Source organism: Panthera uncia, chromosome F2 (assembly GCF_023721935.1).
Source record: "Panthera uncia isolate 11264 chromosome F2, Puncia_PCG_1.0, whole genome shotgun sequence".
In the NCBI taxonomy this organism is placed as follows: domain Eukaryota; kingdom Metazoa; phylum Chordata; class Mammalia; order Carnivora; family Felidae; genus Panthera; species Panthera uncia.
In genome coordinates this window covers 53,442,846-53,464,393 of record NC_064812.1, presented here as the reverse complement: position 1 = coordinate 53,464,393, position 21,548 = coordinate 53,442,846, and the positions used below count along the sequence as shown (strand labels likewise).

General features: G+C 43.6%; 1 protein-coding gene across 1 annotated transcript in view; it reads right to left on the bottom strand.

The window, feature by feature from the left end:
- Positions 1–21,548, bottom strand: part of ZNF704 (zinc finger protein 704) — a 241,199-nt gene that overhangs the window by 19,505 nt on the left and 200,146 nt on the right. Inside the window, exons 7-9 of the mRNA XM_049632687.1 lie at positions 10,624–10,724; positions 5,871–6,135; positions 2,894–2,998 (exon numbers count right to left, since the gene is read on the bottom strand). Of these exons, the coding sequence (XP_049488644.1) occupies positions 2,894–2,998; positions 5,871–6,135; positions 10,624–10,724 (471 nt within the window). The remainder of the gene's footprint in view (positions 1–2,893; positions 2,999–5,870; positions 6,136–10,623; positions 10,725–21,548) is intronic.

The following is a 21,548-nucleotide window of genomic DNA, read 5'->3' as shown; positions in this document are numbered from 1 at the left end:
GCACCCACTTTTTCGTTTTTTTAAAGATTTTTTTTTGTGTTAAAAAAATATTTAGTTTTGAGAGAGAGAGAGAGAGAGAAAAGTGGAAGGACAGAGAGACAGAGAGGGAGACAGAATCCCAAGCAGGCTCTGCACTAAGTGCAGAGCCTGATGTGGGGCTCAAATCCACGAACTGTGAGATCATGACCCAAACTGAAATCAAGAGTCAGAGGCTCAACCGACAGAGCCACCCAGGTGCCCCGTACCCACTTTTTTTTTAAAGGATTGATAGGTAATTTAGCAACATAAAGAACGTTTTGAATAGTGAGCCTTCTTCCTAGGGTAAAACAAAGCCTTGGAAAATAGCATCCCCTCCCCATATCTTTATTTTTAAATAGGAATGGCTGCTAAGACAGTCTAAAGGGTTGGCCGAAACATTACACAACCAGATAGATTGAGAATTCTCTGGTGAAAGAATAAATCAGAAGCTAAATTGGGATTTGAGTGGGATACCTAGTTAACCTAGCCACTCTATATACTTTACGTCAAAGTTCTTGTCTAAAATGTCCCTGGTAACCAATGAAATTAGGGACTTTGAAAAATCTAGGGCATTGAGATGAAGGTGGAGATAGACACCGTGTTCACAGCAGAGAAGATTTCACTGCTGGAAAATAAACAATAGAAGGTGTCCTGGCTGGTATCTTACTGTGTAAGACATTTAGGAACTCTGGAGGACATGTAGCTAGTACAAAACCACTCAGAGTGATTTCTCTGTATTTCAGAAGGAGATGATTTAATTAACAGAGCAAAGGCAAAGAAACTGCATTTTGGTTGGTCACAGAGGTAACCTGAAAAGAAGCCTGGACTGGACTGTTCCACCCACATGTTACACTTGTTTATACACCAGGTAAGCAATATGGTGTATACTCTTGAAAATTCTTCTCAAATCAAAGATAGGAATTAACAGGATTCAGAACAGTGAGTTTCTATAATTCTGTAATTATAGCTGCCTTTCTAGGTTAGAAGGGTTGTCTCAAATGTGATATCGAGAACCACTCTGGGTCTTTTTATGTCTACTAAGAAAAAAAAAAAGTCCCCCAAAGGACTGATTGCTGACCTCTGACACCCTCTTCAGTAGATCACTGTTCTTGCCAGGAGTAAAACTGATACTACCATTGGATGAGGCAGGCGACTTTCAAAATTACTCCAGACCCTCGATTATTATTTAAAAATCAAATTCCAGGAGTATTTTCTGGACTCCACAAATTCCCAAATTGCTGCCAGCAGGATGCTTTTTATTGTTGGCTATTCTCCTTGGGAATTTAATAAATATTCATCGACAGAGCACAGCATAACTGACTGAGCCGCTTTCATTTTTATCAGCCCTGTAGGAGGCCTTAGTATTTTCTGGAAACCTCTGGGAGCTGCCAGTGGTTGACAATAAGAAGCTTTTGTGAGGTCCTTGGGGAGAGGGCGGAGAGACGAGAATAAGGTTAATATCTGTTATCATAAGCCACTTTGTGAACCTTATCAGGAGTTCTAAACCACTGTGGGCATCAACAGTGTGTAGGCCTGTGGATATTCTGTGATAAGCTATAAAAGACCCAATATATTTTTAAAGGAATGGTTAGGAATCAAGTTAATTCATGGTGATTTATCAGACAGCAGTCACTTAATATGTCAAATCAATTCTTATATGCTACTAAAACCTGATTGCATAGTTCAGCACTCATTTATTTTCAGAGTATCCATCAGCATGGATTATTCAAGCTTTGGAGGAAAAAACATTATTTCAATTTATGTTATTTTTGGACTTCCAAATTGGCATACCCACAAATAATAATTTCAGAGTCATAAGTTTTATAAAGTTACTCATAATGGTAAATATTATTCATTACAGGGTCTTTTTCTTTTATTATGTTCAGCATCTGAGTTCAGCTATTGATTCTACAGAGCCTTTTGGAAACATACAACTATGCCACCAACACAAAAAATCTTGATATATTTCTAACAAGTTGTTTATCAATAGCTGCAGGTCTCTCCTAGTTTTCCAAAATGCCAGTCATCACACCTTTTTCACAGAGAAGCTGGGCTGGTCTATGAAACACATTGCTGAAGAGTTTACAGATACCAGTTGAGAAATTGAGTACTTCTTGGGAATGCAAACTGGTGCAGCTACTCTGGAAAACTGTATGGAGATTCCTCAAAAAACTAAACATAGAACTACCCTATGGTCCAGCAATTGCACTACTAGGCATTTATCCATGGGATACAGGTGTGCTGTTTCAAAGGGACACATGCACCCCCGTGTTTATAGCAGCACTATCGACAATAGCCAAAGTATGGAGAGAGCCCAAATGTCCATTGATGGATGACTGGATAAAGAAGGTGTGGTATGGAGTATTACTCGGCAATCCAAAAGAAAGAAATCTTGCCATTTGCAACTACGTGGATGGAACTGGAGGGTATTATGCTAAGTGAAATTATTCAGTCAGAGAAAGACAAATATCATATCACTTCACTCATATGAGGACTTTAAGACACAGAACAGATGACCATAAGGGAAGGGAAACAAAAATAATATAAAAACAGGGAGGGGGATAAAACATAAGAGACTCTTAAATATACAGAACAAACAGGGCTGCTGGAGGGGTTGTGGGAGGGGCGATGGGCTAAATGGGTAAGGGGCTTAAGGAATCTACTCCTGAAATCATTGCTACACCATGTGCCAACTAACTTGGATGTAAATTATAAAAAATTAGTAAATTATGGAAAATAAAAAAAATTAAAAAAAAAGATATAGAGTACTTCTGGCATTGTGAGTTTTGCCGTTTCCTTGCGTGTTTTGACAATTTGTTCTCCAAATTTATGTTCAGCTTTGACCAGATTTCTGGCTTTTTATTTTTCTACTTACTGGAATGCCTGTGAAGGTAACTGGAGGAGACTGCCAAGAAATGCTGAAGCTGCTGCCGTTGGGGGTGAACTTGGCCGACCCCGGAATGGTCACAGGGGGCGTGGCCTGTTATACAGAAAACAGAACACTGTTATGAAAGAACATTTTTCCTCAGAGTCTTAAGCCATCATTGCCTAGGTAGGGCCTCAAACATGATTTCAGCTGTATTAATAACTTAGACTAAATATCCAACAGGAGGAGATTAAACATAGTCAAAGAGAATAGCTAGAAATCAACTTTTTATGTGTCTTGGCAGTCTAAGGAATAAAAGGAGAAGGTTTTTGATTATTTTTGAAAACAGATTTTATTATACATACATATACGTATTTTAGAACATATAACTATTTGTGTGAAAAACACAATGCCTCGCTATCAAATTGGGAAATAGTTTTATACAGTGATGCTGTGTTTGTAAATTGGTACATTTCAGGAGGGTAATTTTTTAATTTTTATGAGGATGGTCACTGCTGAACTATGTATTATGCAAAAAACTGGAAACGTAAATGTCCAATAATAGGGCAGTGGGTAATATACCCACAGAGCCTGATGTTGTTGAAGAATACCCACTGGCATGGGAAAATGTTCATTCTATATTAAACAGCAAAAACAAAGCACAAGAGAAACAGTACTACAATAAATTCCTTTTTTTTTCCACATTAAAAAAAATTTTTTTAATGTGTATTTATTTTTGAAGGAGAGACAGAGTGTGAGTGGGGGAGGGGCAGAGAGAGAGGAAGACACAAAATCCAAAGGAGGCTCCAGGCTCTGAGCTGTCAGCACGGAGCCCAAAGCAGGGCTTGAACCCACAAACCGCAAGATCGTGACCTGAGCCAAAGTCAGACGCTTAACCAACTGAGCCACCAGGCACCCCAATAAATTCCTTTTTTTTTTAAAAAATGAGTGTGTATACACACACACACACACACACACACACAGAACACATTGAAGGACATACAAAAAGTATTACCCAAGGGGCTTTCTTGTTGTTGGGATTAGGGGATGAATTTTCTTTATTTGCTTGTGCTTTTAATACTTTCTATGCTAGGGACGCCTGGGTGGCTCAGTCGCGGTTGAATGTCTGACTTCCGCTCAGGTCATGATCTTGCTGTCTGTGAGTTTGAGCCCCGTGTGGGGCTCTGTGCTGACAGCTCAGAGCCTGGAGCCTGTTTCGGATTCTGTGTCTCCCTCTCTCTGCCCCTCCCCCACTCATGCTCTGTCTCTCTCTCTCTCTTTCTCTCTCTCTCTTTCTCTGTCAAAAATAAACATTAAAAAAGATAATATTTTCTATGCTGGACATTTATAATGTCTACGAACAGAAAAATCCCAATATTATGAATAAATGGTTTGGGAAGGACCTTTCAGATCACCTACTGCATGTTCCAACTGTCATACAGATGAGCAAAATAGTTTCAGTTGGTTCAAGCCCATGATTTTGAGCCAGTGTTTCTAAACGTAACACTGACAAACAAGAAAAATTCTTTTTGACCAACATAACGAGTCAGCAATGAGATTTATTGCATCTACTACTTTAATAATTAGCTGTATTCCATTGCTCTTGAGTGTAAGTCTACTAAATACATATCTGAAAGCCTCCCCCGCAGGTTTAGTTTTAATAATTATAAATACAGGTGCTAGTGACAGTGGTTTTGTAACTGGCACCACTGGAAAATATTTTGGCAATACACAGCAAGATCCATAAGCTGTTCGTGTTGTATCCTCTGACTCGGTAATTAGTCTTCTGGGAATTCAGAAGGGAAAAAAAAGGTACTGGCACAGAGGTTTCACAGTACAGTTAGTAATGATCGTGGAAAGACTGGAGAGGCTAAAAAGTAGATACCTAACAATAAGAGAATGATTAAAACAAATTTGGTGCCTCGATTTAGTCAAATACTATTCAGTCATATGGAAAGTGTTTATAAAACAAAGGTAGGAGAACACAATTAACAAGTACAGACAGGAGATTTTTTAAAGATATTGCATAAGGCAGTCTGAGAATTATGGAAAAAATGCTCTCTTAAAATCTGAATGTTATGAAATGTCATTAAAACAAATCAATGTTTATTTTTTAATTTTATATAACATTTGTTTATTTTTGAGAGACTGAGAGCATGAGCAGGGGAGGGGCAGAGAGAGAGGGGGAGACACAGAATGTGAAGCAGGCCCCAGGCTCTGAGCTGTCAGCACAGAGCCTGACACCAGGGCTTGAACCCACGAACCGTGAGATGGTGACCTGAGCTAAAGTCCGACGCTTAGGAGCCACCCAGGCCCCTCAAAACACACCAATGTTTAAAAGAGTAACTGTGTGGGGAAAAGGAGCCACGTCCTGTGTTTGCAGGGTTTGTCTCTACGATCTTATCAGACTTTAGAGTGAAGCAGATCCCGGAGGGTCTGTTACAATACAGATGGTGGGGCCCCACCCCTAGCTTCTGTCCAGTAGGTCTGGGGCCGTCCCAAGAATTTAGATTTTTAACAAGTTCCCCGGTGATGCTGACACTGCTGATGTGGGGAACACTGATAATCACCGCTCTGATCCATGAGAGTTAGTTACCAATTCAGAAGGCAGGGCATGAAGTCCCAGATCCGGGGCGCAGGGCCATTCTGAGCTTTTCCATGCTTATCTTTTCATTTATTTATTTATTTTTGTTTAACAGATCGTGTGCCAGGCACCCTTCTGAGAGCTTTACAGTATTAAGGATTTTAATCCTATGAACACCTCTAAGGGGCTGGATCTTCAGTCAGCACTGGGGAACCAAAGAGCCCCTAGGGTCCCATTTGTGTGAGATCTGGGCTTTAAAAGGAGAAGAAATAACAAACTCAGCTACGGGGCTCCGTGCGTGATGCTGTTTTTCCCCTGGGTTACCCTTCCCTCACAGGTCAGAACACTACTCCTTTTGGTCAGGGGTCAAGGTGATTACCTTCACGGTCCTTTGCAAGTTACCTGGTAAGCATGGTCGGTGTGCACGAGGTAGAGGGTGGTGGGAGCTGAGCGGCTCAAGGGCGTCAATTTCGTCTCAGTTTTGGCACAAGGAGCTTCTGTTCGGCTTGAATCTGGGATGGGGAAAGTAGGCGGTGAAGCCAGGGACTGAGAAGGTGAGACCGGGGCCAGGCTGCTCAGTCCATCTGCCACGGAGTCTGTGTTGAGCTTGATCTCAGTGTAGTAGAAGTCCTCTTCTCCATCACTGTAGTCGGAGTCCCCAACACGTCTAGAGTGAAGAAAGTGACAAGATTACACAAACCCCTCTGGCTTTCTTGCCTCGAAATCTTGCACATGCTGTTCCCTCTGTCTGGAATGCTTTTCCTCTGTCTTGTCTGCCTGGCAAACTCTGACTTACCCTGTAACACTCAACTGTCCACTTGCAGGGAGGCCTTCTTGACCTCTTAAAACAATTCCTTCAATCAATCAAGTATTCAGCAATTTATTGAGAATCTATTATGTCCAGGCACTTTTCTAGGGTCTTCTGAAAGCAAGATGAACAAAGCACAGGCTATGACTCGATAGAACTTACATTCTAGTGGGAGAGGCAGACAAGAAACCCGGAGGGAAATGCACTTTGAATATGTCAGGTAGTGACAGATCCCAGAAAGAAAAATTAAGCAGATTTAGTGTCCTTTAGTAGAGTAACTGATGAGGGGAAGGCATCCTTTTAAAGAGAGTGTTTGAAGGAAGTCTCCTGGAAGAGTGACATTTGAGCAGGGGCCTGAGTGACATCAGGGAGAGACGCTCACCAGAATGCATGGGAAGATCACACAGTGAAGACCAGCCACACGGCCCTGGGGTGGGCAGGTTCAGTGTTCTCCACAGAGGGCAGAGAGGCCAGCGGCTGGTGCTCCGGGCACCGGGGACAGTGAACAAAGGCAGGGGCAAGATCGCACAGGGTTTTGCAGCCCATGGAATGGCTTTGCATTTTATTCTCAGTGTGATAGAAGCCAGGGTGGGGGGCAGAGGGGAGGTTGTGAGGAACCTAAGTCACTTTTTAAAAAGATCACTCTAGCTGGGGCGCCTGGGTGGCTCAGTCGCTTAAGCATCCAATGTCACTTTAGGTCATGATCTCACGGTTGGTGAGTTTGAGTATGAGGCCATTGGTGAGTTTGAGGCCACTGATTGAGGTCCACATAAGGCTCTCCACTAGAAAGCCTGCTTTGGATTCTCTGTCTCTCTCTCTCTCTGCCCCTCCCCTTTTCTCTCTGCCCCTCTCTCGCTCACTCCCCCCCCACCTCAAAAATAATAAACATTTAAAAAAAAAGGATCACTCAGGTTAATGTATAGAGAATAGTGGACAGAGGGCAAGAGCAGGAGGCCAGAGAGGAGGCTGTTATCACTAATAATCCAGATGAGCTTTGCAATATCTGGCGACTAGGTGGTGATGGAAGTGACCAGGAGTCAAATTTGGTTTTTATTTTGAAGGTTATGAATCAGGACTTAACTCCTAACTGCTAGATCCTCTATGCTCCTGTTGAAGTGTATCCATTCTGTTTAATTCACTTTATTGAATGATTTGGCACATTTCTGTAATTTTTTTAAACCCTCGATCACTTCCCTAACACTGTGATTTCATTCCCCATGCATATTGATGTATCTGGCATAGAGTAGGTGCCTATTAAATGTTGAATGGATGAAGCTGATACTGTAGCACAGCGATTATGAGCATGAATCCTGGAGTCAGATCTCCTGGGTTCAAATCCTGAAACCCTCTAGCTGTGTGTGGGATTCTGGAAGACTCCATGGCCCAGTGCTTCAGGCTCTTTACTGATAAAATGGGGATAGTCATAGTGCCTGCTTATTGTGAGGATTAGGCAAATAAATATACAGGGCGCAGAAGTGTAAGTACTAAGTGCTTATTAAATTAAAATAAAGCTGACGTCAGAAGGCTTCAATTTTTACTATCGACCAGAAAAGTATCTTCTTGGTGCTTTCAAAGTTCTCCCTGAGGGGCGCCTGGGTGGCTCAGTCGGTTAAGCGTCTGACTTCGGCTCAGGTCATGATCTTGGGGTTCGTGAGTTCAAGCCCCACGTCGGGTTCTGTGCTGGCAGCTCAGAGCCTGCAGCCTGTTTCAGATTCTGTGTCTCCCTCTCTCTGACCCTCCCCCGTTCATGCTCTGTCTCTCTCTCTCTCAAAAATAAATAAACATTAAAAAAAAACTAAAAAAAAAAAAAAAAAAGTTCTCCCTGAGACACCAGAAATTGTACTCGTCCACAGAAAGTTTTGAGTAAAATAAAATAACTGTCCATAACCTTGGAAAAGACTTATCCGATTTGTCAACTTCTAGGGAAGCGGTATACACCCAGCAACCTAGTTTTATAGGATGGCCTCTACCTCCCTTCCACGAGGTATCCCCAAATTTCCTGAACATATCCACCAGGAGTAGATCACTGACTTGGAATCAACTTTTCCCCCCACTGGCAAGCCCTCTACAGAACCTAGAATAAAAATCTGCCCTTCACCTTGGCCTCTCCGCTCGGTCAGATCAGCAGCTTCTCTCGGCCTTGCCCCATCTCCCCTGAGCTCTCGGGCTGAGGCGTCTGGGGAGGTGCCTCTGGACTGCACCAGGTCTGGCAGGCCTTGGCTTTCTGACAAGCATACCATTAAAGACCCCAGAGAGTGGGCCCAAGAATGTGTGCCTGTTCTATTCCTGTCCCCACTTCCTTTCCAGTAAAGGGCAGGCCAAGTTGCTACTGGCTGCCGAGTGCTACTAATAGACACACGGGCCTGGGGGAAATTGTGTCCCACGCGGGGATAAATCAGGATCAGCCCCTGGTGTGCAAGAGTGGAGTGAGGTTTCAGAGAAAAACACTGTACTTCTTCTACTCTTGGTGTGCACCCCAGAAATATGGGACGGCATATATGTTTTGGGGGTGCTGTGGGATGCTCCCCTCCCTCCCTGCCATCCAACCTGCATTAAAACGATTCCATCATCCGGCATCACATAATTGAGCTCCTGGATTATGGCAAAGGTGATGTCCCTCTCCCAGGCCAGGAGAGAGCTTAGACTCAGGCTTCACAGACACAGACTGGCCCTAGCGTCCTGCCAACCCAGGCCCATTCCTGTGCAGCGGCTGGCGGGGTGGTGAATTCTAATTCATCCAGGCAATTTTAAGAGCACGGAGTAAAAAGGGAATCCTAGGGAAGCAAATACAGTGGCTGCATTTTTAACTTTACCCACCATGAGAGCAGCCTGGGGACCCAAAGAAAAATCGTGAGATGCCACTCACAGTCTATAAATACATCTATATGGCATGTGCTTCTGTGAGGTACATGAATTGAATTGGATTCAATTTTCTGGGCAGATGGACTTTAAAACAAATACCCTAGCTCCTGATTATAGCTTCGGGAAGTTTTTTTCTAAACCTTTAAATAACTCTGAGCTATTTACATTATGAGTTGTCCTGACAGTGAGGTTTGAGGGGAGACACTGCAGAATTTCCTTCCCTGGAGACTTCAGCAACAGGAATGAGGGCGTTCTGCCCTGCAGCGTTTCAGTGTGGTATTTCTTGGAGGGTGAAGCTGGACCCTCTGGTGAGGGGAGCAGAAGCCCGGCCTCGCTGTGCCACACACACGGCACTTGGCGATCTGTGCGCTGTGCCCTGGAAGGGCTTGGCGGTGTCCCCGAACATCAGCGCTACCCGTGAGTGTGGTGGGTCCCTGCTCCTCTCCACAGTCACTGAAGGAACTCGCCTGCACAGATCAGTGCAATCACCTAAGAACCCACTTTGTTTTCTTTTTTTTATGGATGCTGCATTTCCTAAATTTATCCCTTGTTGGGCAAAGTGACTATAGTGTTTATTTCTCAACATTCATCTTGTTGAAAGGACTTCTTTGTCCAAGCACTTGGGGAGTTGGTCATGTGTTTCGATTTGTGTTGTGCACACTGACTATGACTTACGGCCTCCCGAGGTCCCTTCCAAGTCTGAGGTCCTTGGGCAGGAGACCCAGAGAATAAATGACAAGACTGCTGAAGGTCCACTGTCCCTCTGGTGTGACCCCTAATCTCTGCTGCTGGAAACTTTGTGTTCTCCTTCCTTAGAAAGGTTTTTACATAACACAAGGAAAAGCATAGATTGTACAAATAAAGGGCTTATTTGAGCAACAGAAAATGATGGAGCCAAGTCATCAGGCATCATGAGAACAGAAACCACAGCACTGATTGACACAGTGGTTCTTAACCTCTTTTTAGTGTGTGTGTGTGTGTGTGTGTGTGTGCGCACACACACACATATATGTACTTCTCAGGCTCAAAGTCACCAATACTCTCCATTGGGGAAAAATGCACATTTAACTTGACAGTTTCAGCGGGTCCAATGAACCTACCCTACCTAGTGTTTTATATTTTATAAGTCACTTTCAGGTACATTTTATTTTTTGACCCTTACCCATGACCTTGCTGGGCTGATATTACTATTAGCCTCATTTTCAGAGGGAACTGAGGCTCTGAGAAGTGACTTGCCTAAAATCACTTAGTAAGTAAATTAGGGAGGCTTTGCAAGTTTAAAACATTTTCTTTCCACTGTGCCACACAGGCCTATATTATCTAAGTGGCCCTCTCCACACTGATTAGGAAGACCAACCAAGCCCAGTCTCTATTCCTGTGTTCAGAACTTTTAAGGAAGAGTGTGGTATATAATTTCTGAGTGCAGGGGGCCTTAGACTGAACTCCTGGAGACTACATCAGGCTCTGAAGGGAGGGTTGCCTTACCCAAGATGAATGGTCCTTATGTGTTTCTGGATACCTGCTGCGGTGCTCAGCACTTTCCCACAGTTTTTCCAGAGGCATTTGAACATCACCTTCATAGAATTCTATAAACAGGACAGAGTTACATTAAAATGATAACTAACCCATCAGTATTTTCTTTCTTTCATCTCAACACATTCCCCACCCCCCTTCATTAGAAAAGTAACAACTTCCCATCACCTTTATTCTAACTCGGCGCACCATTCTAGGAACCACCATGCCCCCAAAGCTGGTGAGGATCTTGGTGACTTCAGACATTTTCCTGCATCCTTGACAGATACCAAGCTCCCCTGAATATTTAGTTTGGTTTCACTAAGGTGGTCACAGTGGTGTTAATGACTGTATCTAACATTAATTGAGCACTTACCCTGTGCCAAGCGCTGTTAAAAAGAGTATCTCATTTAATACTAAGAGATGGATAACCTTATAACCAGCATTTTATAGACTCACAGAGAGCTTCAGTAAATTGTGCCCAGTCAATAAATCAGCTCCTAGCAAAGCTGGGAACCCAGCGAGTTCAGCTCCAGGAACTGTCCTTTCCACTAGGGCACAATGCCACCTTCTTGTACAAGGGTCTCAGCATTTTCCCAATAGTCCAGCACAGTGATTGAGAGCACTGATTTGGGATTTACTTTCTCAAGCCCTTAGTTTCCTTATTTTATCAAGTAGGAACAATAATAGTACCTGTCTCATAGGGTTATTATGGGATTAAATGAGGTCATGAAAGTGAATCATTTAGCACAACATCAACAGGAATAATCATTCAACCAATGACAGTTGTTATGGTGTTATGATTATGCTTCCTGAAATGAATTTGACAGGAAATTAGTTTTCTCCTGAGAGGGCCCTTGTCATCGGGATGCTGCCGCTTTGCTGATTATTCCCATGGCCATGGTGACAGTCACTTCTGTGTGCTCATCAAGCCCCGTTTCCTTTTCCTCCCGGGCACACAGCTAGACCTCATTTCCCAGCCTCCCTTGCAGTCAGGTGGAGTCATGTGACTGAATCAGGACCAATGGGATACGGGCAGAAGTGCTGCATATTCCTCCAGTGCCATCCGAGCACAGGCTGCTGACTAGATGCAGAGGACACTTGAGGCCTGGGGGACAGCAGAACCACTCGATCAGGGGTCCTTAAATTTCTCTTTGCTATGAACCCTTTTGGCAACCTCATTAAACCTATGGACCCCTTCTCAAAGCATTTTTTAACACTTAAAACGTAGAATTACAAAGAAGAGCCAGCAGAGTGAAATATAGTTACCAAAATATGAAAAGTATTTTGTGATATGGAACTGTATGTGCTCTTTACGTATCATATTAAATAACAAGATCTTGAGGTGAGTCTAATAGCTACCATAATTTCAAAGTGGTGTTAAGCTTAAATGATATTTCATGATGTCTCCTAAAATTATCATGTGATATGAAAACATCTATGATTTCTATTGGTAGTAAAGTCACAGGCGGCACTAATACCGTGGTTGGATGCCATCAGTCATAACTGCAGGAAATGCTGAATTATAGTTAAGAGGTCAATGATGATAAAGATACACTTTTCCCCCCACTCCAAGTTCCCAGACCCCCTGAATTCTGCCCACCCTTCTGGGCACTTATAGACTCCAAGTTAAGAACCCCTGCATTAGGAGGAAGGAGCGTGGGTCCCTAGAGGACTGTGGGGAACAGAGACACTCCCTTCACCACTCCCACTGAGCTGATTGGACTGTGACACACAAAATAAATAAACCTTTATGGTGTTAAGCCACTGAGGTTTGGAAATAGGCTGTTCCAACAGGAAGCCTACCCTTACCAATAAACACAGTAGTGGTGGTACCTTTCCTGAACTGATGAAATTGATGTAGACTTGTTTAGGAGTCCAGCAGGATTTCTGCCGTCAAGTCCTTGTGGGGCCCACCAGTGTTCGCCCTGTTCTGTGAGCAATCATTTACACGTTTAGAAGATGACTTATTCAGGTATTACTGATGGGATTAGTATCCTGATCCAGACAGCCACCCTCACGGAAGACTTTTTCTGTTTCTCAGTTGAGAAGACACTTGGAAATTTCCAGAACTGAGGACGATTCTGTGTGTTGGGGACTGGCCACTTTCAGCATGGCAAGTAGAGGACAAATCACAGCAGCCCACGGCTGCAGTCCGCTAGAGCAGAAGAGCAGCAGCAGAAGCCCGCTCTCCCTGTGGGCGTTGTGACCCAGGAGCCCGCTGTGTCCCAGAGGCTCCTCCCAGGGGGCTGGCATTCATGGCGCAGCAACCCAGCCACTCCTGTCTTGGCACTGGGGCCCCACACGCAGTGCGGGGATGCTCGCAGTGGGAATGGGCAGGGCTGAGCTACGGAGGAGCTGAAGCTACAGAGAGGTGGAGCTGGAGCTGAAGAGGGGCCTGAAGGAAGCTGAGAAGCAAATGCATACTTAGGAGACTTTATTGTTATTTTTTACAAGTTTGTTTATTTATTTTGAGAGAGAGAAAGAGCGTGAGCAGGGGAGGGACAGAGAGAGAGGGAGAGAGAGAATCCCAAGCAGGCTCTGCGCCGACACCAATGTGCACGGACATGGATGTGGGGCTGGAACTCACGAACTGTGAGATCATGACCTGATCCCAAATCAAGAGCGGACACCTAACCGACTAAGCGACCCAGGTGCCCCTAAAAGGGAGGGTATTAAAGATGACTTCCGTAGCTAGGCAAATTGTTGTTCTGTTTTGAGTATGTTAACTTAGAGATACCTACTATAGATCAAGAGAAGGTGGCAAGTAGGACACTGGACATATGAGCCTGGAACTTAGGGAAAGTCAGGGCGAGAGATACAAATTTGAATTTGGAGTCAGCAGCCAAAGGATCACTTAAAACTCAGGTCTGGATGAGATCATCTAGGCAAAAATGAAGGTACAGATAATTAGAAGGCCCAGGACTTTACAGCATCCGGTATTTCTTATTGGAGATAGAGCAGGAGCAGAAAGAGAGAGAGAGAGGGAGAATCAAGACAGTGTGGTATTACTGCACAGTCAGAAGACTGTTCAAGAAGGAAGATGTGGCCAACTGTGTTGAACAAGGACTGGGAAGAGTCCTGTGGATTCGATACATGGAGGCTGTCAGTGGCCCAGACAAGAGCAGGTTTCTCAGAGTAGTGGGATGAAGTCCAACCGCCATGGCTGGAGAATAAGTGGGATTTAAAGAAGTGGAGAGAGGGGTGCCTGAGTGGCTCAGTTGACTGAGCATCTGACTCTTGATTTCAGCTCAGGTCATGATGCCAGGGTTGTGGGATCAAGCCCTGCACTGGGCTCCACACAGAGCGTGGAGCCTGCTTAATATTCTCTCTCTGCCCCCCTCTCCTGCTCGTGCTTTCTCTAAAATAAAAATAAATTTAAAAATAATAAAGAAGTAAAGAGAGTAAGTGCCACCTTTTCAAGAAAGGTGGCTGATATGAGAGCAGTAAACGGAGAGCTTGTAAAAATGAGTCATACTCAATTGAGTTTTTATGTTGATGGTCACAGTTGCAAAGGAAGGAGGGACAGACAATGTAGTCGAGATGCGGGGGATAACTACAGGGTAAGATCCTGAAAAAGAAAGAGGATTCAGCATTAGCAACCCCTCGCACAGTGGTAGGGTTGCCCTGAAAAGAAAGACCAAGTGATGGATGTAGATTCAGTTAGTTTGCTGATAAAAAAAAAAAAAAAAAAAAAAAAAAAAAAAACATTCCTGTCTGAATGCTTCTAATTTTTCAGTGAGGTAGGAAGTGAGGTCAAATCTAAGGGCAAAGTGGGGAGGCTGTGTGAGAGCAGACGAGGCTGAAATGGCTGCTTTAGAGAGTGGGAAAGGACCAGGCAAGGCATGTGATACTATTTTCATTTTCATGGGTGGGAAGCAAGAATCCAAAAAGTTAGGAAACTTACCCAGTGTCCTTTGATGGTTCCACCAATTGGTCAGTTAGATAAAGGCTTTCGTAATTAATGTAATAGTATTGTGCAACATACAGAGCCAAATTCCTTCTGCATATTAGGAATTATTTTAAAGGTTCAAATTGCTGATTGTTTTAGGAAATGACTATCACTCTGGTATTTTTGTGCCAGAACAAGTATTATTTATAAGACTGCTGTTCCCAGTCCTTGCAGTAATATGTCAAACACTTTTTTTTCCTTTTAGAGAGAGAGAGGGAGCATGAACAGGGGAGAGGGGCAGAGGTGGGGGGGAAGGGGAGGGGAGGGGCATGGAAGGGGAGTGGAGGGGAGGGGAGGGGAGGGGAGGAAAGGAGAGGAGAGGAAGCAGGCTCCATGCCCAAGGCGGAGCCCAACACAGGGCTCAATTCCATGACCCTGGGATCATGAACTGAGGCAAAATCAAGAGTCGCATGTTCAACCAACTGAGCCACCCAGGTGCCCCGAACACTTGTTTTTTTTTTGTTTTTTTTTTTTTTTAATTGATAAGCAGTAAAGCTTAATACAAATTGTAGAAAAATAAATATCATTGGTATAATTCCTTTCCTTAGTCAGGAGAAAACAGCTGATACAGAGATCAAATCCAAAAATTACAATGAAGATGACCAATATCCTTTCTAAATTTCTCAGAATTAGGATAACCACCAATCACAATTGTTTTGAGTATCATCTCCTCAATTAGATTCTCACTTTTTGGGTCTCTGGTATGGGCTCCCCAGGAATCAGTTGCCCAGAAAAATTAGGTAATGCATATGAAAAATGATCAACTTTGCTTCCTCCTTGCTTTGTTCTTTTGCTGGGTTTCTAAGAGAAATGCTGGGGATAGGCCAGTTTTTATCACGTAAGCTCTCTGAGAGTAGGAGCCATGACTTCTTGCCCAACACTCTACTCCTGTGCCTAGCATAACTTATTAATTAGTATTGGCTGTGCTGAATCTTGGGAAAGTTGCATTTTGGGGCCCACGGCAATGAGCCGTATTTGAGACATCTTAATTTACTTAAGCATTTTGGAAGCTATTAGTAAATACTCTATGTTCAAAGAATGTTTGTCCAAAAGATCATTATTCTGTGAAATTCCAGAAGATTTCCCAGTGTGATTACCACCTGATGATCTTATCTGGCTGTAAATTAACTTCTTAGCACAGGCCCATGGCAGGCATGGTGCACACTGAATTATAGATGGTTTTCTCTTCACTCCATACAGTAATTTTTTCTTCCAGACTTACACCCCCTGCAATGCTCGGTACTCAAGGAAGGTCTAAGTTCACCAGAAGAAAACAGAAAATGTGCAGCAGGAAAAATGATTGTCTAATTTACAATGATTTGAGTCATTAGCATAAGCAATTGGGAGGACTTTATGCAGTATTATACTCCAGAAGCATAGAGAAAGTTCCTGCTGATTTGCAAGGTGGTTACAAACGCAAACTCAGAAACATAATTACACATAGTGGGGAGACCTTTAACTGGGTTTTGGGAGGGGGCAACCCCAAACTCCTTCACAGAGGGAAAGCCCTGATTTCCCTTCTACCTCTTCTTTTTGGCATTTCCTTTGAATGACATCTTTCATTCATTATCCCATTTTATCCCAACCTGCCAGAACCCTGCCCTCATAATTTACCCATGCACAGATATTTGCTATCTCTAAATTTAAGAGCAATACAGATGAAGCTTTGAAAACATCTATCGTTTTGACCCAATATCAACTTTTAGGGGCTCTATCCTAAGAAAGTCATTTGAAATGTCTCCAAAGACGTGTATAAAGATGCTCACGGCACTGATTTTTAGACCAGTGAGAAATCAGAAATAATGTCAAGATTGCTGAGGGGATTATCAGATGACTGGTTAAATTAATTCCATATAACTGAATATTAAGGAGCCTTAAAAATGAAGTTGTAAGAAAAACTTCTTTGATGTGAAAAAACAAGCTCCTAGTGCAGGCCCACACCATCCTCCACCCTCCACCCCGCTCAGTGCCTGGAGGCTGACCTTCATCAGCGGGTACCCTGGCCAACTGGTTTCTGGTTGAGTCTGGCCAATGGAAGGACTGACAGAAGGCGGGCAAGCAAAGGGAAGAGACTGAAAGGCAAGAGGGTATGGATTCCCTCAACTTCCTGTCTGCCTGGCCACAGGTGGGCAGTGGCTCCATTTCTTCTCCAAAAACTAACACTTCTGTTGGTATTTTCGGAGTTTTGGTAACCCCCTGGGTTCTGGAAACCTCTCTGTTTATTTGCCTCTTCAGGCTTAGGGGTGGTAATGTTGTTAGCTTTTGGGGTAACTTCTCCTGATGTCTCCGAACCCTGTCTACACCTTTGTCAATAGCTTCTTTATTAAACTCTTCTCAATTGTTCCACTTGAGTACAGCACCTGTTTTCTGCCCGAACCTTGACTGATACAGGGGAAAAGCAGCTCATAAAAGTATCTGAACATTATCTTTTTTGAGGAGAGGATATGTCCTGCAAATAAAAATGTACTACGCCATGGTGGAAATATTGGGGAGGGGGATCTTATTTTTACATTAATCTGCAAATGTAAAAATTATCCTACTTTTAATTTTTAAAAGTTATTTAAAAATGGAGTCACCCTATCACACTTGCTTGACTAATTTGGGAGAATAACAGTATATTAAAAGGATATCTCAACTTGAATGAAATCAAGTGGCTTCTCTCTACGTAGGTGAAGGATGTTCTTGTGTCAAACCATGGGGCCCCTTAAATAGTGGGTAAGTACTTTTCAAAGTCCCCTAACGACATCCAATGGAAACAAATCCTTTGTCTACAAACAGACTACTCACTGTTACATGAAAAGAAAAAACAAGCCATGGGAGGGAGAGGACAGGAAAAAATAGCTAAGTAAACGTCACCCAAGTTGCCACATGGGTCCTAGCTCTCCCAAGGAGGCCAAACCAAGCAAAGTTGCTGGGGCAATCGCAGGGCCAAGTCTGAACGTGCCCTTCAGTGCTTCTGCCCCAGCTGCCCCTCGCAGCTCTAACAGAAAGACGTTCACAGAGGAGGATGTCCGAGGGAGACGAGGCCACCCATGGCTGGGAACCACACTGTGCTAGGGTCTTCCATACATGTGCCTAGTTTCACACTCCCAACAACCCTGCAGGAGTGAAGCTCTCAGCGGTTACAGGCAGACTCCTGGGATCTCAAACACGCCCGATGTGAGCTCCTCAGCAGCTTCCAGGCAAGCTCTTCAGAATCACCCAACTTTGGTGCAGTAGGCTATGAAGGCTGGAGACAGCTTCCTGGAGATGTGTGACCTTCGCAGCGGTTTCCAGACTGTCTCGGACGCCAGCTGCTTTGGGGCAACAGGCTGACATCTCTGGCCAAGGCTTCCCTCATCTTTTCTCTGCTTGCCCTTCCCATGGCAAGGCTCAACCCTGCTTTTGAATTTTTTCGTATCTGGAATACATGGAATGGCTTCTGTTTTCCTGAAGAAACCCAGACTGGTCCACAGGACTGACAAGATGACTGCTGAAGGTCACCTTCATGTCCAAGAGTGGAAACATGGCTGAGTTTTGAAGTATTACATTATACTTTACATTACATCTAGGGATAATAAGTTACATAGATATATGTAGATATATGTAGATAATGTAGATATATGTAGATAATAATCTACATAGATAGATTACATTACATCTAGGGATAATAAGTTCAATGAAAGTTATGTTCCAGAAGATACATGAACATCACTTTACTGTCCGCTTTACCACACAGCAGCCTGGGGTTAATACCAAGTTGCTTTTTCTGAGAGGAAAGTGTGAAGATCGTTGGGTATGTTTCATATGGCGATTGAGGTGTTATATGTAGGTGTATGTGTGTGTATGTGTGTGCACGTGCGTGTGCATGTCTGTGTGTGTTGGGGGTGGACATTGATACATCTAAGCCTCCCCAGAGAGGACCAGGGTCCTTGATGGAAGGGGAGCATCCAATTATTCTGTATACCTGAGTTTGCTGTGTTATACATGTCTCCCTAGCCTGCCTCACGTGGGAGGAACGCACACTGCTTGGCAGAGGCTCCAATGGCTCTTTGGGGACTAAGAGGTCCACTCAACAGCTTCCAAAAGACTGGCAAGTGAACAGACATATTTAAAAATTCACTACCTACCTAAAACTGGTAGCGGTTCCAGTTCTTTCCTTTATTGGGAAAGCAGCCTTATACACGTCACCTCAGCTTCAGGGCTTTATTTCTTTATTTGTTCGACAGGAAGACTGAACAAGTAATCTGTGTGTGTGAGGTTAATGCGAAGTGATGGGTGAATTCAAATGTATACCAAATGTGGATCAAACATCTCCCATCTACAGGCACTGCTTATAGATGCTGTGATGACAAATAAAACTTAAAAATAAGAAAAAGGTTTCTTCTAATGGAATAATAGAGAATGCATTCTTTTGTGTCAGGCTATTTTACTTCAGCATAATGTTTTTGAGATCTGCCCACTGTTTCACATATCAGTAGTTTATTTCCTTTTGTTGTGGTGTAGTATTCTGTTGAATGAATATACCACAATTTGCTTATCCATTTACCTCTTGATGGACATACGGGTTGTTTGCAGCATGGGGTGATAATGAATGAAACTGCTATGAACCTTAAGTCTGCAAGTCTTTTTGTGGACATATGTTTTCTTATCTCTTAGGTAAATATCGAGGAGTGGAATTGCCGGGTCATATGGTAAGCGTCTATTTAAATTTATAAGAAACTGCCAAACTGTTTTACAAAGTGATTGCACCATTTTACATTCCCACCAGAGATGAATGAGAGTTCCTGTTGCCAACACGTGGGATTTTTGTACACTACAACGCACACACTGTAGGATTCCATCTACTGGAAAGTCTGCAATGTGTGAAATGGACCTATAGTGACAGAAGTCAGGTCACTAACTGGCTGTCTGTTTTTGCAGGTGTTGTGAGGGGCATCTGAGTTCAGAGGGGCATGAGGAGTGCTGAACTACTGGCCTGATTACAGCGGGGGTCACCCAGGTGGAGAAATTAGTCAAAACTCACTGCACTGTATACTTAAAATGGGTTCATTTTATTGAGTGGCGATTATGCCAAAATAAAGTTGATTTCAAATGATTTGTAGAACAACGACAAAAGCATTCGTGAGTTAACAAAAATCTGTACCCGTGATCTGTTTTCTCAATCAGTGGCTTATAAAAGTGCATCTCATCCTTAGGAGAATTTGTACATATCTGGATGTGTTCAAGCAGTCCTGTAACTTGGAAAGGTTGTGGTGGGTGATTTCTGAAGTCCTTCGAGGTCCAATACTCCGGATCTTCTGTACTGCTTGGTAGATTATTCTGAGGTCCTATCACTAAAGTGCCTAGATCTCACTCTTCTGTGTCCCGATTCTCTCCATGGCCAATCGGCTCCCCTGATCGGGCTGGCGATGCTGTGTCATCACCATGAAATCCGTAGGGTGTGACCCCGAGCTGCTTTTCTTAGCACCGCCCTCCCCAGCAGTTCTAACAGATGGGTCTATTTCTGGAACAGCGGTTCTTCTTGCAGAAGGCACTCTCTGCTCAGAATTAGTGGGCTAGGAATTAAGTCAGCGGCAGAGACTGGGAACAGCTTATGCGTGAGGGCTTTACGCATTTGTTTTCTTTTCAGAGCAGTCATTCACAATTTAAAGTGACTCACTGCTTTTTTGGTTCTGAAAGACTGAAAATGCAGAGTGGAGCAAGTGATTAATTCATTGTTTACTACTCGCAAAACTATTGCTGGAGCACCTTATGATCACTCAGCACTTTTTTCTCTGACTTGGGATTCTCCCTAGTCCCCGGGTAAGATGGTTCGTGGTCAAGACACTTGTAAAATCAATGAGAATAATGAAGGCTGGAATGTAGTTATTGTCTTCGAGTTGCTGCTGATGTTCTGAAATGTGGAGTCCTGAGTCAGGTTTCCTTGTATGGCCCCTGATTTCTGCCCCTGTCGTCGTTGTCCTCACCCCTCACCTGAATGTAGGCTGGCCTCTCCCATTAACCCTAAATAAGTCCAAGGTGGCTGAAGTGGCTGAGGGATCCGGTGTCTTGAGCTGCAGCAATACTGATATAGTCAATGTGGGGACAGGATGGAGAATGGAGGTGAGCACCCCCTTCTCTCCACACCCACGCTTCTCAAATTTCTGTTCAGTCAGTTGTCAAATGGGTAAAAAGGAAAGCAAAGTATTAGCAGCCAGCATGAACGATATGTTCAATATGAACAATAATGTTCATATAATCCTCAGAACAACCTCATCAGTGGGGTGCTATCATTATCCATATTTTACAAACGAGGAAACCGTGGCTTAGAGAAATCAAGCGACTTGCTCAATACATAAGTATTGAGCTGGGGTGCTAATTCCAGAGCCCGGACTTTCTTATCCTGTTCAGGGATGGGCAAACTTAGAATCTGACAGAATTAGGGACCTGACATGGAAAAAAAGCATATTCATAAGTAGTTATCAGCACTTCTTGATTTTCTAGAGGTCTTCTGGGATTGATGGTAAACTACAGAGACGGTTTTCTCCCAGGCTCCCAGAGTGTCGGTAGTTAGGGTCACTGCATCACCTTGTGGTCATGACCGGAACTGCATGTCCCCTGTAGTCTGGGTCCTGGCTTTTCTCTGAGCATGGAAGAACTGCCTGTCTGTTCGTCTGAAATCCCAGAGAAAAAATTCTGCTAGCACTGGGCTTGAGGTAGTTGGCTGGCTGATCTCCAGAGCCAGGAGAAAGAAGGCTTTCATTTCTGTTTCTCCCATTTCCAAACCTTGGCTAAAGGTCCTCTTAAGAGCGATGGGTACTTCATTCAGGAAGTAGTGGGCTGTGGCAGACAGCCTGGAGTTCTGTTCTCTGCCCTTGGATTTCTCTCTGGATCCTTTGCACCCCAATCCCACCCTGCCAAATAACGTTGGTTGTAGCTGCATCTGATTATTTTCTTTCCGTGTTATTCTCCTCTGTGGGCAGAG